The 15,403-nt window shown below is 43.0% G+C and overlaps 1 protein-coding gene across 1 annotated transcript in view; it reads right to left on the minus strand.

Annotated features, from left to right (window-relative positions):
- CNTD1 (cyclin N-terminal domain containing 1) overlaps nucleotides 1-15,403 on the minus strand; it is a 30,464-nt gene that overhangs the window by 11,462 nt on the left and 3,599 nt on the right. The window contains exons 3-6 of the mRNA XM_069755724.1: nucleotides 14,124-14,199; nucleotides 8,295-8,448; nucleotides 7,390-7,552; nucleotides 3,488-3,632 (exon numbers count right to left, since the gene is read on the minus strand). Of these exons, the coding sequence (XP_069611825.1) occupies nucleotides 3,488-3,632; nucleotides 7,390-7,552; nucleotides 8,295-8,448; nucleotides 14,124-14,199 (538 nt within the window). The remainder of the gene's footprint in view (nucleotides 1-3,487; nucleotides 3,633-7,389; nucleotides 7,553-8,294; nucleotides 8,449-14,123; nucleotides 14,200-15,403) is intronic.

Genomic DNA, 15,403 nt, shown 5'->3' on the forward strand with positions numbered 1-15,403 from the left:
GATAGCGCTCCGTTCCTCACAAGTTTCTCCGTATGGTTAAGTAGTACTGTTCAGCCACACATGGGGTATTGCCACGTTCAGTATCAATTGTTGGACAAAGTTTGGTGCCATTATTACCCACTTCTTGTGTGAAAATGTAAAATCTGGGGCTAAAACAAAATTTTGGTGGTAAAAATGTAGTTATTTTTTTCTGCACTGCCCAATGCTATAAAATTCTTTGACACACCCGTGGTGTCACTGTGATTACTGCACCCCTAGATGAATTCATTGAAAGGCGTGGTTTGTAAAATGCGGTCAGTCATTAGGGTTCTGCTGTTCTAGCACCTCATGGACTCTCCCAGTGTATCATGGTATCTGCAAACCATAACCGTAAAATCTGGCGCTCCTTGCCTTCTGAGCTTTGCACTGTGCCTGAAAAATATTCCCAGATTACATGTAGGGTATTGGCGCGCTCAGGAAAAAATGGACCTCAGTTTGTAAAAAAAAATCCTATTAGTTGTTAGAAAGATTAAAAACTTGGAGCTAAAACAACATGTTACTGGTAAAAATGTAATTTATTTATTCCTCACTGCTCAACGGTATAAAATTCTGAGTCACATGTGGTGCACCCCTACGAATTCATTGGGTAGTGTAGTTTTTAATAGGAGTACACATGTAGGGGGTTTCTGTTGTTCTGGCACCTCAGGAGCTCTGCCAATGTAACATGGCACGCTCAAACCAGTGCAACAACATCTGAACTCCAATATGGCGCCTCTTCCCTTCTGAGCTTTGCATTGTGCCTCAAAAGTAGTATTCCCCCACATATGGGGTATCGGCGAACTCAGGAGAAATTGTACTACAATTTTTATGGTGCGATTTCTCCTGCTACTCTTATGAACATGCAAAATTTGGGGCTAAAATAAAATTTTTGTGAAGAAAATGTGATTTTATTACTTTCACGGCCCAATGTTATAAACTTCTTTGAAAAGTTCCTGGGGGTTCAAGGTGCTCACCACAAGTCTAAATACATTTCTTGAGGGGTCTAGTTTTCAAAATGGGGTCACTTGTGGGGGGTTTCCACTGTTTAGGCACCTCAGGGGCTCTCCAAATGTGACATGATTCTAGGAAATTTTACATTCAAAAAGTCAAATGACGCTTCTTCCCTTCCGAGCTCTACTGTGCGCCCAAACAGTAGTTTTCTCCCTCACATGGCGTATCGCGTACCCAGGAGAAATTGCACTACGAATCAAATTGTATGGTGCAATTTCTCCTGTTACCCAAAATTTGGGGCTAAAAAAACATTTTTGTGAGGAAAATTGTGATTTTATTATTTTCACGACTCAACATTATAAACTTCTGTGAAGGACTTGAGGGTTCAGTGTGGTCACCACACATCTAAATCAGTTCCCTGAGGGGTCTAGTTTCCAAAATGGGGTCACTTGTGGGGGATTTTCACTGTTTAGTCACATGAAAGGCTCTCCAAACGTGACAAGTCATCCGCTAATTATGCCAGCAAACTGTGGTTTTCTCCCTCATATGGGGTATCTGCATGCTCAGGAGAAATTACACAACAAATTTTGGGGTCCATTTTTTCTTGTTACCGTTGTCAAAATAAAAAAAAATTAGATCTGAAGTAAGTTTATTGTGAAAGAAAGTTAAATGTTAATTTTTTTCCACATTCCAAAAATTCCTGTGAAGCACCTGAGGGGTTAATAAGCTTCTTGAATGTGGCTTTGAACACTTGAGGGGTGCAGTTTTTAGAATGTTGTTACTTTTGAGTATCTTCTATCATATAGACCCCTCAAAGTCACTTCAAATGTGATGTGGTCCTTAAAAAAACTGGCTTTGTAAATTTTGCTGGAAAAATGAAAAATCGATGGTCAACTTTTAACCCTTATGACTTCCTTACAAAAAAATTTTTGGGTTCCAAAATTGTGCTGATGTAAAGTAGATAAGTGGGAAATGTTACTTATTAACTATTTTGCGTGACACATTTCTTTGATTTAAGGGCATAAAAATTCAAAGTTGGAAAATTGCAAAATTTTGGGCAAATTTCTGTTTTATTCACAAATAAATCCAAGTTATACCGAAGAAATGTTACCACTATTATGAAGTACAATATGTCACGAAAAAACATTTTCAGAATCACTGGGATCCGTTGGAATGTTCCAGAGTTATAACCTCATATAGTGACAGTAGTCAAAATTGTAAAAATTAGCTTGGTCTTTAACGCGCAAATCACTTTTGGGGGTAAAGCGGTTAAAGACGGAAGCTGACATTGGACGTGCCGTACATCGCTCTAACGTCAATCATGAGTTAAACAGTAAGATACGGACAACACATGGATGACAAAATATGAAAGAGCCCTAAAAAGCATATACTGTACGTATAAAAAGGCTCATATTTATCAAGATCTTTGAACCTATTTTTTAGTTCATGTTTGTAAATCAGTTTACCCAACATTTCTTGAGACTTTCCAGTTTTGAGAAAAATTAGTGTGATTATTTCTTGTTAGGGCACGGTGTACATATCAAACATTTATTACTAGGAAAGCCTGATAATGCAAATTTTGGCACAAATCGCTCACTGCAAGGGTTGATTTAATTTTCTAACGTTTAGATTTTCTCATTTCTCAAATAAACCAAATGCATGTAATAGGACTAATGCAATGTCAAATCTACAGTATTCTGTGACATTAACTATTTGCGCCATGAACATGAGTTTGGAAAAATGAGTTACGGTACCTTTGCACCTATTTAACCAATCAATACCGCGCTTGAGGAAGCAAACAGAATAACAGCTAGGTGGAATGCTTGGGGACAAAGTGACAAGTAATCAATCTGCCAACAAAAACCTTAGACTAGCCACACGGTATGTATGGATTTGACTCAGGTGCCGATCTCCCTCAGCTTACCTCTATCAGATGGATGTAGCTGAATGTGGGACCGTGCTGAGTATCCGTTCACCTGCCCGGTAAGTGCACCCGGGGCTGCGGCGCCGTGCGTGTTAGATGGCAGAGTGCAGTATAAGTCCAGGGAAGCTCCGGCCGGTAGCGTTCCCTGGATACCGCATGGAGCAAAAAGACGGCCGATAGGCTCCTCCTACAAGTGACGTCACCTACAGTATGGAGCGCTGTGGCGCTCAAAAAGGGGAGAGGAAACAACCAACGCATTTCGAAGAGCAGCGCTCTTCTTCCTCAGGGTTACCGCTCCCCTGGCTCACCCTATCTTATATCGTAACTAACCATCTATACGCACCGCCCCCAAATTAACCCCAGGTTTCCCAGCACGTGTCAAGACATCCACATCAATCACCTATGTATTTACAACAGCGCCCGAATTTGCTTAGAAGTAGAATACGTATGTTTTAGCTTGTTTTGATGGGGCAGACGCATGCATTTCGTGGTGTGCTGAATTAATATATAAATAAATAAATGTGTATATGTGTATATTAAAACCATAGTTTTATTTGGGAATACGAAATATATAAAATATGTATTAAAACTTACCTTTGCAAACTAGTTGGAGTAGAAAGATCCATGGAAGCCTTCAGAACGGCATCATACATGGGGGTTCTTAGTAAATAAACCAAATCCAAGACCATTACACAAATCTCATGCATATCTTTCAATCGCAGAGAACAGCCATTATGCCCTGTCGATGGTAAACACAACTGTACTACTTCGGCATTAAATATATAACTTACAATTGCTGTGCAATTCATGAATAAGAGAGATCACCAAGATTATTTTTGGCCATTATGGATTAAATCTACTGTATAAATGTATGGGATGATCTGCAGAATACATCTGCGCATGCTCACTCTGTTGTGTTAAACTTTAAAAAAAAAAAAAAGGAATTGTTCACATTCAAACTTTTTTATTATTGTTAATTCCTAAATGCAAAGTTAAGTAACTTTCTATATAATCTTCATAGAAATCTACAACATTTTGCTTCTCTGGAGAATAAATTATTTAATCTAGCTGAATGATCTGCAAAAAAATCCATCAGAGCTCTTGATTGTGATGACTCTGCTCTTTGCCTCCCTTCTTTCAGTGTTAAGGCCCCGTCACACATAGCGACGCTGCAGCGATACCGACAACGATCCGGATCGCTGCAGCGTCGCTGTTTGGTCGCTGGAGAGCTGTCACACAGACAGCTCTCCAGCGACCAACGATCAGGGGAAAGACTTCGGCATCGTTGAAACTGTCTTCAACGATGCCGAAGTCCCCGGGTAACTAGGGTAAACATCGGGTTACTAAGCGCAGGGCCGCGCTTAGTAACCCGATGTTTACCCTGGTTACCATCGTTAAAGTAAAAAAAACAAACGCTACATACTTACCTACCGCTGTCTGTCCCCGGCGCTGTGCTTCTCTGCTCTGGCTGTGAGCACAGCGGCCGGAAAGCAGAGCGGTGACGTCACCGCTGTGCTCTGCTTTCCGGCTGCCCGCCGCTCACAGCCAGAGCAGAGAAGCCCAGCGCCGGGAACAGACAGCGGTAGGTAAGTATGTAGCGTTTGTTTTTTTTACTTTAACGATGGTAACCAGGGTAAACATCGGGTTACTAAGCGCGGCCCTGCGCTTAGTAACCCGATGTTTACCCTGGTTACCAGCGAAGACATCGCTGAATCGGCGTCACACACGCCGATTCAGCAATGTCAGCGGGACCTCAACGATCAAAAAATGGCCCAGGCCATTCCGACACGACCAGCGATCTCACAGCAGGGGCCTGATCGCTGCTACGTGTCACACATAGCGAGATCGCTACTGAGATCGCTGTTGCGTCACAAAACTTGTGACTCAACGATCTCGCTATGTGTGACGGGGCCTTTAGAGATAGTAGGAGGTAGGGAGTTGTATATAGTTCTGCAGTGGAGGAGAGTGGGGAAAGAATGTGGAGAAAAAAATAAATGCAGTTCTGGAGCTGTGATGATAGAAAGTGACATCAGCAGCTCCTTGGGACACACAGTCCTCACATCCAGCATGTATTACTTCGATCAGATTGCATATCGGGGGGTCTGAAAATGCTGGAGGGAATGAAGACTACAAACTGAAAATTAGTGCAATTTTATTAGCTGCACGTACCCATTGAAATGGTTATCCACTACCTGGACAATCCCTTTTTAAATTAAGTTGTCCCTGTTGTAAAATCAAAATAACATATACTCACCTCCCGCACCAATGCAGTTCCAACAATGTTGGTGCTTGCCAGGGTTCGCTTAGCATTTTCTGTCACATGAGCCCTGCAGCCAATAAGCTGCCGATATTGGCGCAGCAGCCCCATAGCAACCACTGATTGGCTGCAGAGCTCATGTGACCCAACAATGTTACATGAGTCCCAGGAGACCCAGCATCGGTGAAGGAGCCGAGTATATTTTTTTATTTGACAATGGGAACTACTTCATTTAAAAAGGAGTTGTGCAGGTAATAGACAACCCCTTTAACGTGTAAAAAAATATATATATAATGTCAAAGATGTCCACCGCATTTAAATATGACCCTATGTTGATGGCTGGATCTTTTGTATGAGTGATCTAAAATAATTGATCAGCCAATCATAATTGTAGTGAAAGGTTTAATGCCAGCCATAAATATGAGATCACTGTTAGACAAAACTCGTTAAGATAAGTTACCACCTCAACCCCCCATTACCATCAATCTACATGATTAGATAGGCTAGGTGCGCATGTCTAGCTAAATATGCATAGGGAGATAAGCCGATCCTCTATCTGATTCATCTGCCGTCATTGGTGGGTGTTAGTATGTATAATCTGTATGAAGCTACGATTAGGCAACAGGGTTTAGCAATGTGGGCTCCATTACCTTCTAAGATCCCACTTGCAGTCAATTAAAACCATACACTTCTGAATGGATTACATGGATGTATGTGCACAGAGCTTTGTTTCATTCACTTCCTGAGAGCTCATAACATAACACCTAGGTGCTCTTGTCTTCATAGACACATTAAGATTAATTTCTATGTGCAGTACATCTGAGAATAAGGCTGTGTTCAGATTGTGTTTTACCCTCAGTTCAGTGCCTCTATTGGGACTTATGTCGGAAGCTCTGGAAAACGGGACTCTGCGTTTGCACCGACTGGTCATTGAGTGTAATGATGCAGATGGAGTCACTGTGTGCTCTGGTGAACATCATTTCCGTCCGTGTCCGCCTACTCGATGAGGTCTCCTAGACGTAGCTGACTGCATCTTGGAGGCCGCCTCATATGAGGGAAACTGCCAAAAATGATGTCTGGACAACATTGCAAAATGGGCTCTGACAGAGCAACAACATTGCAAAACAAGCCTAAATATACAAATTGTCATGATCCCAGTGCTGGGTTTCACCTGCACGCCAGGGGTTAATGTGTTGATCAGTGCAGGCTCTGACCTGCACACCTGGGGCTTGTTATTGGCCTCTCTTTGGTTCGGGGTGAGCTTCTTATAGTCCTGGGAAGCTTTAATCTCTGTCAGTTATACTTTTGCTATTGGCTGAGTGTGTTGACCTCTGTTTGCTTGTGCCTTGTGCCAGTATTGTAGCTTGCTTGTATGGTTCTGACTCGGTTCTGTTCCCTGGTGTGATTTTGCCTTCTGATTCTGTACTGTGTATCTGCTTCTCTGGTTTTCTGACTCCTGCCACGTCCCTGACTATTGTTTATTTCCTTGCTCCTTGTGTACTGCGTTTCCGTTCCCGTTTATTGACCTCGGCTTGTCTTGGATTGCGCCTCCCTCTGCCTCATCCTTTCCCTGGTGTCCGGTGACTCCCTTTCCCTTCTTCTGTACCCTTTGTTCCTGTAGTATCCTGCATACTCCTGCTACAGGACACTAAGCCCCGCCCCCTGTTGTCACGTGACCACAGGTCCTTTCAGTACATTCACTACCTGGCGCTCTGCTCACTCCAGCTCTGCTGTAACGGTGTTTTCTTGCCCAGCTCTCCCAGCATAAACCACTGGGGAGTGCCACCTGGTGGTTTCTCCTGATACAAATGTCCAGTAATAGCAAAGGTGCAATCAGACAGGCTATATTTTGGCTCATTAAAGAAGCACTCCCATGAATATTTTTCCTCATTAAATGTGTATATGTGTATGAGTGTATAAGTGTATAATATACTCACCTACCGGGGTTCTGTTTACATTGGCTGATGAGTACTGATGGGAACAGAACGACCATTAATATGATCATTCTTCCCCATATAACCTAACGTTGTAGACAGCCCAATCCCTGTGCTGCTGATAATCATTTTTATGCCGACATAAAGGATCCAATCCTCTGACTAACACGGCTTTGTTTGTTCATCTAGTGATCACTGCCATCTTTACACTCACCGGTAATTGGGAATGATCATTAAAACGAACTCCCGCACACCGATTGTCGCCCATCTAAATGCACCCATAGTCCAGGTGTCACTGCACTTACCTAAAACTTCCAGAAGTATTTCCACATATGTCAAAGGAGAGTGGATATTTATTTGGAAATTAAGGGTTTTTAACACTGTCAGTTCAGATCTCAGAACATCTTCTTTCTTATAAGAGTAATCTGCGGATCTCAGAAACTGCAGAACCATGTGGTTGTTGACAATCTGCAATCAATAGCAAAGTTGTATGTATAATATTCATTTTCTAGATTTTAGTGGAGTATGGCTCTAAATGCTTATTCCCATCTTGACATATTATCACCTAGCCAAATTACAGGTGCTACATCGCTGAGACCCCTGACTCCAAGAACAGGGCTCTGCAATGCCCCATTTGAATAGAGCTGGTGCACTGTTGTGGTTATGAGACTACAGAAGATAGGTCTCTCTAAGTATGGTACTTCGCTATCCCATGCCAGCAAATCACCGATCCTGTAGATCAGAGTGGGCTGTGGGGGCATTATACTGTGTGCATAGGAAGGCTATGGGGCATACTAATGCGTGTGGGACAGCTGATGGGACATCATACTGTGTGGGGGACATCATACTGTGTATGTGTGACAGCGGTGGGGATATCATAGGGGGACTGTGGGGGCTATAACACTCTGGGGGAGCTATTAGTCAAGTCACATCTATTTATCTTATACTTCAGACTGAATAGCGGGAGCATATGATTTATAAACTTTATAAAAAGCAGTGCACTATATGGTGTTAATTAGCTGCTAGAGTTAAGGATACATGTTACAATAAGCCCTATCCTAACATGCAGTAGCAATGAGCCAAGATACTTAATTCTGCCTAATATTAAGCAAAATACTTATTATTAATATGCAATAATAAGTGAAAAATAATAATATTAAGTAGAATTAAATGAAATAACCCTTTAAATAACTTAAGAGAAATATCTTACATTATAGTGGAAATGTAACTTGCTTGTGATCTGAATACAAGACACCAAATGGAGTATGAACATGTTACACAGATTGGCTTTCATGAGATCCCATCTCCGATTGAGACTTCTGGCACTGGATTTATATAGCTCCTCCACATGAAAAATCATGAATCTGAAACAGAGCACTCGCTATTATTACAGCTGCTTCTCCTTACATGTGAAATATCAAATTAAATAATCTCTCCCTCCCTCAATATATATATATGTATACAGTATAGACCAAAAGTTTGGACACACCTTCTCATTTAAAGATTTCTCTGTATTTTCATGACTATGAAAATTGTACATTCACACTGAAGGCATCAAAACTATGAATTAACACATGTGGAATTATATACTTAACAAAAAAGTGTGAAACAACTGAAAGTATGTCTTATATTCTAGGTTCTTCAAAGTAGCCACCTTTTGCTTTGATGACTGCTTTGCACACTCTTGGCATTCTCTTGATGAGCTTCAAGAGGTAGTCACCGGGAATGGTCTTCCAACAATCTCTGGGAACTCCTTCAAGATTCTTAGCACTTGTTGGCCCTTTTGCCTTCACTCTGCGGTCCAGCTCACCCCAAACCATCTCGATTGGGTTCAGGTCTGGTGACTGTGGAGGCCAGGTCATCTGGCATAGCACCCCATCACTCTCCTTCTTGGTCAAATAGCCCTTACACAGACTGAAGGTGTGTTTGGGGTTATTGTCCTGTTGAAAAATAAATGATGGTCCAACTAAAAGCAAACCAGATGGAATAGCATGCCACTGCAAGATGCTGTGGTAGCCATGCTGGTTCAGTATGCCTTCAATTTTGAATAAATCCCCAACAGTGTCACCAGCAAAGCACCCCCACACCATCACACCTCCTCCATGCTTCACGGTGGGAACCAGGCATGTAGAGTCCATCCGTTCACCTTTTCTGCGTCGCACAAAGACACGGTGGTGGGAACCAAAGATCTCAAATTTGGACTCATCAGATCAAAGCACAGATTTCCACTGGTCTAATGTCCATTCCTTGTGTTCTTTAGCCCAAACAAGTCTCTTCTGCTTGTTGCCTGTCCTTAGTAGTGGTTTCCTAGCAGCTATTTTACCATGAAGGCCTGCAGCACAAAGTCTTCTCTTAACAGTTGTTGTAGAGATGTGTCTGCTGCTAGAACTCTGTGTGGCATTGACCTGGTCTCTAATCTGAGCTGCTGTTAACCTGTGGTTTCTGAGGCTGGTGACTCGGATAAACTTATCCTCAGAAGCAGAGGTGACTCTTGGTCTTCCTTTCCTGGGGCGGTCCTCATGTGAGCCAGTTTCTTTGTAGCGCTTGATGGTTTTTGCCACTGCACTTGGGGACACTTTCAAAGTTTTCCCAATTTTTAGGACTGACTGACCTTCATTTCTTAAAGTAATGATGGCCACTCGTTTTTCTTTACTTAGCTGCTTTTTGCTTGCCATAATACAAATTCTAACAGTCTATTCAGTAGGACTATCAGCTGTGTATCCACCAGACTTCTGCACAACACAAGTGATGGTCCCAACCCCATTTATAAGGCAAGAAATCCCACTTATTAAACCTGACAGGGCACACCTGTGAAGTGAAAACCATTCCCGGTGACTACCTCTTAAAGCTCATCAAAAGAATGCCAAGAGTGTGCAAAGCAGTCATCAAAGCAAAAGGTGGCTACTTTGAAGAACCTAGAGTATAAGACATAATTTCAGTTGTTTCACACTTTTTTGTTAAGTATATAATTCCACATGTGTTAATTCATAGTTTTCATGCCTTCAGTGTGAATGTACAATTTTCATAGTACCAAAAAGTTGATTTGTGGCGGATTCAAAGTGTTCCAAAGCCTCTAATTGCACTGGAAAGATCACTTTTCTTCAAAAACTAACCTTCTCCACTGATGCGCAGTCTCACACTATCAGTACAGTTTCTTTAATATTTTATGGCTTTCTATCTCTATGCCTAAGTAGTGAATTGCACTATCCAGATTCACTACAAAATAGCTGCTGCATTCTCTATCTCTGCTTTTATACAGGCTCTGATAGTGTTTCCTGATTGTATGTGTTATACCATGTGATGTGATAGCTGCAAAGCATTTTGTGAGTGCCCACCAGGTCGTCGTGCCTTTGGCATTGTGTAAAATGGTGGCAGCCATTTAGGTGATTCACTGTAAGAGATTCTCACATTTTTCAAATTCGCCAAATTCAGTGATATTAGACAGATAGCTAGATGTCTAATCAGTGTTTAACCGATAATGTGAATTTAATTATCTTGTGACAATGGCACAGATTGGATATATTAGCCAGCAAGTGAACAGTCAGTCCATGATGTATAAGAAGCAAGAAAACTGGGCAAGTGTAAAAATCTAAATGAATTTGAGAAGTTCAGTGGAGGAAAATGGTGAACCAATGACAGGATCATGGACGCACAAGGCCTATTGATTGGTTTGGGGAGCACAGTTGGCCCATGTAGTCCAATCCCACCGAAGAGCTACTGTAGCACAGAGTGCTGGAAAAGTGAAAAGGTGTGGTCCACTACTGGATAACCCCTGCTTAATTGAGAACCCCAGGTGAAATAAAAACATTCATTATATACTCACCACCTGCAGCGTCGCAGTTCCAGCACTGTCAATGCCACTGTTCCCAGTGACGTCACTTGGTGTATCACATGCCTGCTGTCGGCAATGAGAGGTCGCCATTAGTCTGCAGCTCATAAATATTCCTTCAAGGAGGACGTCCACTCTGATATACAGTAATAAAGGCTGCAGCTAAACAGTGGACAATCATTGGCTACAGCAGGCACGTGACACAAGTCACATCACTCTTTGGAAACAGCGGCACTGACCATTGCTTTTATTTTAATTGAGCCGTTCCTTTCATTCTAGCTGCGATAGAATCACATCACAGTTTTCTGCACCTAGGACAAGTTTATCCCTGCTCAGTGCTAAAAGTGGCAAAAATGAGCACATATGCATCAGAACTGGACCACAGAGCTGAGACTGATAACACATTTTTCATTTATATACAGTATCGCCAACATATTCCTTGGAACATTTCCCTGTAACACATACAGTAATTCAACAGTTAGAGGGGGAGAAAGGGCCCTGCTCGCAAGTATACCGAAATGGGGGTCACAATAGGTAACAAGGGCTCGTCATGTATAGTCCAGCCATTACAGAATGCTACGTTGTTTGTTGTTTATCATTACAGGACAACACGGCTCATGCAGGGTAGTTTAACCCTGACCCCAGCACTGACTAGCAGCTCTCTGTCACTGTACAATGTACATAAAAAGCTGTGGTGCGGGGTTATACAGAACTCAACAAATGAGCTCTGCTAGATCTGCAGCAGAGAAAACTGCGGCTCTCAGTATACTAAGTGATACTTCACTGGAATCAGAGTCTCTCGCTCTACCACATGGTGCTGTTCAATTACATAGCTAAAACCTGCTGACAGATTCCCTTTAAAGGGAACCTGTCGGCAGGATTGTGCACAGTAACCTACAGACAGTGTCAGGTTGGCGCCATTATACTGAATAAAATGATACCTGGGGTGATGAAATCCGTCTTGTGGTTGTTGTGTAATCTTTATTTTCAGTTTTGAGTTAGATATGCTCGTGCTCCGCGGCGGTCTGTGGGGCGTTTTATTTGGTGCTCTGATTAGGTATTCATCAGTATGGCTTCTGACAGGTCACTGACCCCTTTACCCTTTTTTCTGTAGAAGTTGTTGTCTCTTTACATTGGCCGCATGTTGATATGCTGTATTCACCACAGATAGGGGGTAGTTTTTCTCTTTAAATCTATTTGTCATGTCAGCTGCCTGACTATGAAACATACCACTGTCTGAACAGTTTCGCCTAAGTCTTAGGAATTGCCCATTGGGGATTCCCCTTTTGAGCGGAGTGGGATGGTGGCTGTTCCAATCCAAAAGGCTATTTGTACTGGTCGGTTTGCGATAAATACTTGTCGTCAGATGCCCCCCTTCTGTCTTTTTCATCATTACATCTAAAAATGCCAGTTGCTCTCTCTGTATCTCCCAAGTAAATTTTAAATTGATCTTATTTACATTAAGTTCTTCGATAAACTTTATAAACTGTTCCTTAGTGCCCGTCCATATCACCAGGACGTCATCTATGAACCTTAGCCACAACGCCACCATATCATGCCACCATTGTGTGGCCTCGCCAAACACTACGGTTTCCTCCCACCAGCCCAGGAACAAATTTGCATACGATGGGGCACAGGGACACCCCATCGCAGTGCCCCTGAGCTGGTGGTAGTGTCTGCCATTGAACTGGAAGGCGTTGTGGGTCAGGATGAAGTTCAATAGAGAGATCACGAACTCATTATGTTTTTTACAGGCGACTGACCTCTGTTTTAAATAGTGTTTAATGCCTTCCACCCCTTCAGCATGAGGAGCGGGGGCGCCATAACGCTTCCCCTAGGGTGCCTACCCCCGCAGATAGGTAGCCATTCAGCATAGACGTTCTAGTAGGGTGACTATTCCCCCCACTTTAGTTTATTCACGGTGTGTTGTTTTTCGTTTTTTTGGGGTGAGCCATTGGTTGTTGGCTTTTTAGAGATATATTTAATAAATTTTGTGATTTTTAAGGGTAATTCATGATTACACATATACAATTACTACCTGGATATATTTACTTTAAACATAGGTCACTGACCCCTCACTGACCTGCCCCATAGTTTACAAAATAAATACATGTACATACTAAAGAAAAAAAAACCTTCTGCAGGCTGATGACGGCTGTGGCACCTGCTCTGCAGAATCATCGCACATGTAATGTCCCAATAATAAATGTGGTTGATGTTGTTCAGATAGAAAAAAAAATCATATATATGATTGAATGTATATAGCTGTGATCCAATAGCTGCTACTGCGCATGAGCCGGTGGCGCCATCTTACTGGAGAAAAAAAATGTCCTCCTCCAAGATGGCGCCGCCCGAGCCTGCCATTTTAAAATTGATTTTTTTTTTTTTTTATCTGAACAACATCAACCACAATTATTATTGGGACATTAAACATGCGATTATTCTACAGAGCAGGTGCCACAGCCGTCACCCGCCTGCAGAAGGGTTTTTTTTCTTCAGTATGTACAGGTATTCATTCTGTAAACTAGGGGGCAGGTCAGTGAGGGATCAGTGACCTGTCAGAAGCCATACAGATGAATAACTAATCAGAGCACCTCATGCAGACCCCCACAGGCTGCCCCAACTCACGAGCATATTATTAACTCAAAACGGAAAATAAAGATTACACAACAACCACAAGATGGATTTCATCAACCAAGGTATCATTGTGATCAGTATAATGGCGCCAACCTGACAGTATCTGTAGGTTACTGTGCACAATCCTGCCAACAGGGGAACTTTAAGGCTATGTGCACACGTTGCGGATTTGGCTGCAGATCCGCACCGGATTTGATGCTGCAGATTCGCAGCAGTTTTCCATGCATTGTACAGTACTATGTAAACCTATGGAAAACCAAATCTGCAGTGCACATGCTGCGGAAAACTCAGCGCGGAAACGCTGCGTTTTTTTGTCGGCAGCATGTCAATCCTTTGTGCTGATTCCGCAGTGTTTTACACGTATTCCTTTATAGGAATCCACAGGTGTAAAAACGCAGGCGAATTCCGCACAAAATCCTAAGGTAAAACGCAGGTCAAAAGCAGGGCGTTTCACCTGCGGATTTCTCAGAATCCACGCTGAAAAATCCGCAATGGACGCTGCAGCGTGTGCACATACCCTAAGAATGGTACAAAGACTGCATGCTGTGATTAAAAATAATGACTAATAAATACCTGTCTAATAATTCCACTGCCTGGTACTTAGTAGAATTGTCCTGACCCCAGTGCTTTGACAGAAGAAAGACCAATTCTGTAATAAAACATATGGGTAGATAAGGTCTGAATAAAAAGACAGCTCCTGTTCAGCATTAATCCAATAATAAAGTATTGAGGTAATTGATAAGGGTTTTCCAAATCTAAAAAAATCTGTCATGATGATCACCCCCCATCACACACACACACACACACACACACACCTTAGGCCGGTTTCACACGTCAGTGGCTCCGGTACGTGAGGGGACAGTTTCCTCACGTACCGGAGACACTGACTCACGTATACACATTGAAATCAATGTGTCTCTGCACATGTCAGCGTGTTTTCACGGACCGTGTGTCCGTGTGCAAAACACGGAGACATGTCAGTGTTCGTGGGAGCGCACGGATTACACGGACCCATTAAAGCCAATGGGTCCGTGTAAAACACGTACCGCACACGGACGTTGTCCGTGTGCAGTGCAGGAGACAGCGCTACAGTAAGCGCTATCCGCCCGTGGTGCTGAAACCGCCATTCATATCTTCTCTCCAGCGGCGTTCGCTGGCGAGAAGATATGAAAAATCCTTTTTTTTATGTTTTTTTGTTTAAAATAAAGATCCCTGTCCCCACCCCCCTCCCACCCCCTGTGCACCCGCCTGCTGTTAATGAAATACTCACCCGGCTCCCTCGCAGCGTCCTGTCCTGGCCGCAGCTTCTCCTCTATGAGCGGTCACGTGGTGCCGCCGATTACAGTCATGAATATGCGGCTCCACCTCCCATAGGGGTGGCGCCGCATATTCATCACTGTAATGGGCGGCACCACGTGACCGCTCATACAATAGAAGCTGCGACTAGGACAGGACTCTGCGAGGGAGCCGGGTGAGTATTTCATTAACAGCAAGCGGGCGCACAGGGGGTGGGAGGGGGGTGGGGACAGGGATCTTTATTTTAAACACGAAAAAACATTAAAAAAAAGGATTTTTCATATCTTCTCGCCAGCGAACGCCGCTGGAGAGAAGATATGAATGGCGGCTTCAGCACCAGATGCAGGGGACAGCGCTTATCTCTAGCGCTGTCTCCTGCACACTCCGTGTGGCACACAGATGGCCTACGTGAGCTCACGGACACACGGACACGGATAATTCCGGTACCGGAATTATCTGGACGTGTGAGACTGGCCTTAAATTGTGCCACTGGTCTCTGAAGGATGAGCCAATTTATACCTTTATAAAATCCACCACTCCATAGCTGAAAAATCCAC

Source organism: Ranitomeya imitator, chromosome 2 (assembly GCF_032444005.1).
Source record: "Ranitomeya imitator isolate aRanImi1 chromosome 2, aRanImi1.pri, whole genome shotgun sequence".
NCBI lineage: Eukaryota > Metazoa > Chordata > Amphibia > Anura > Dendrobatidae > Ranitomeya > Ranitomeya imitator.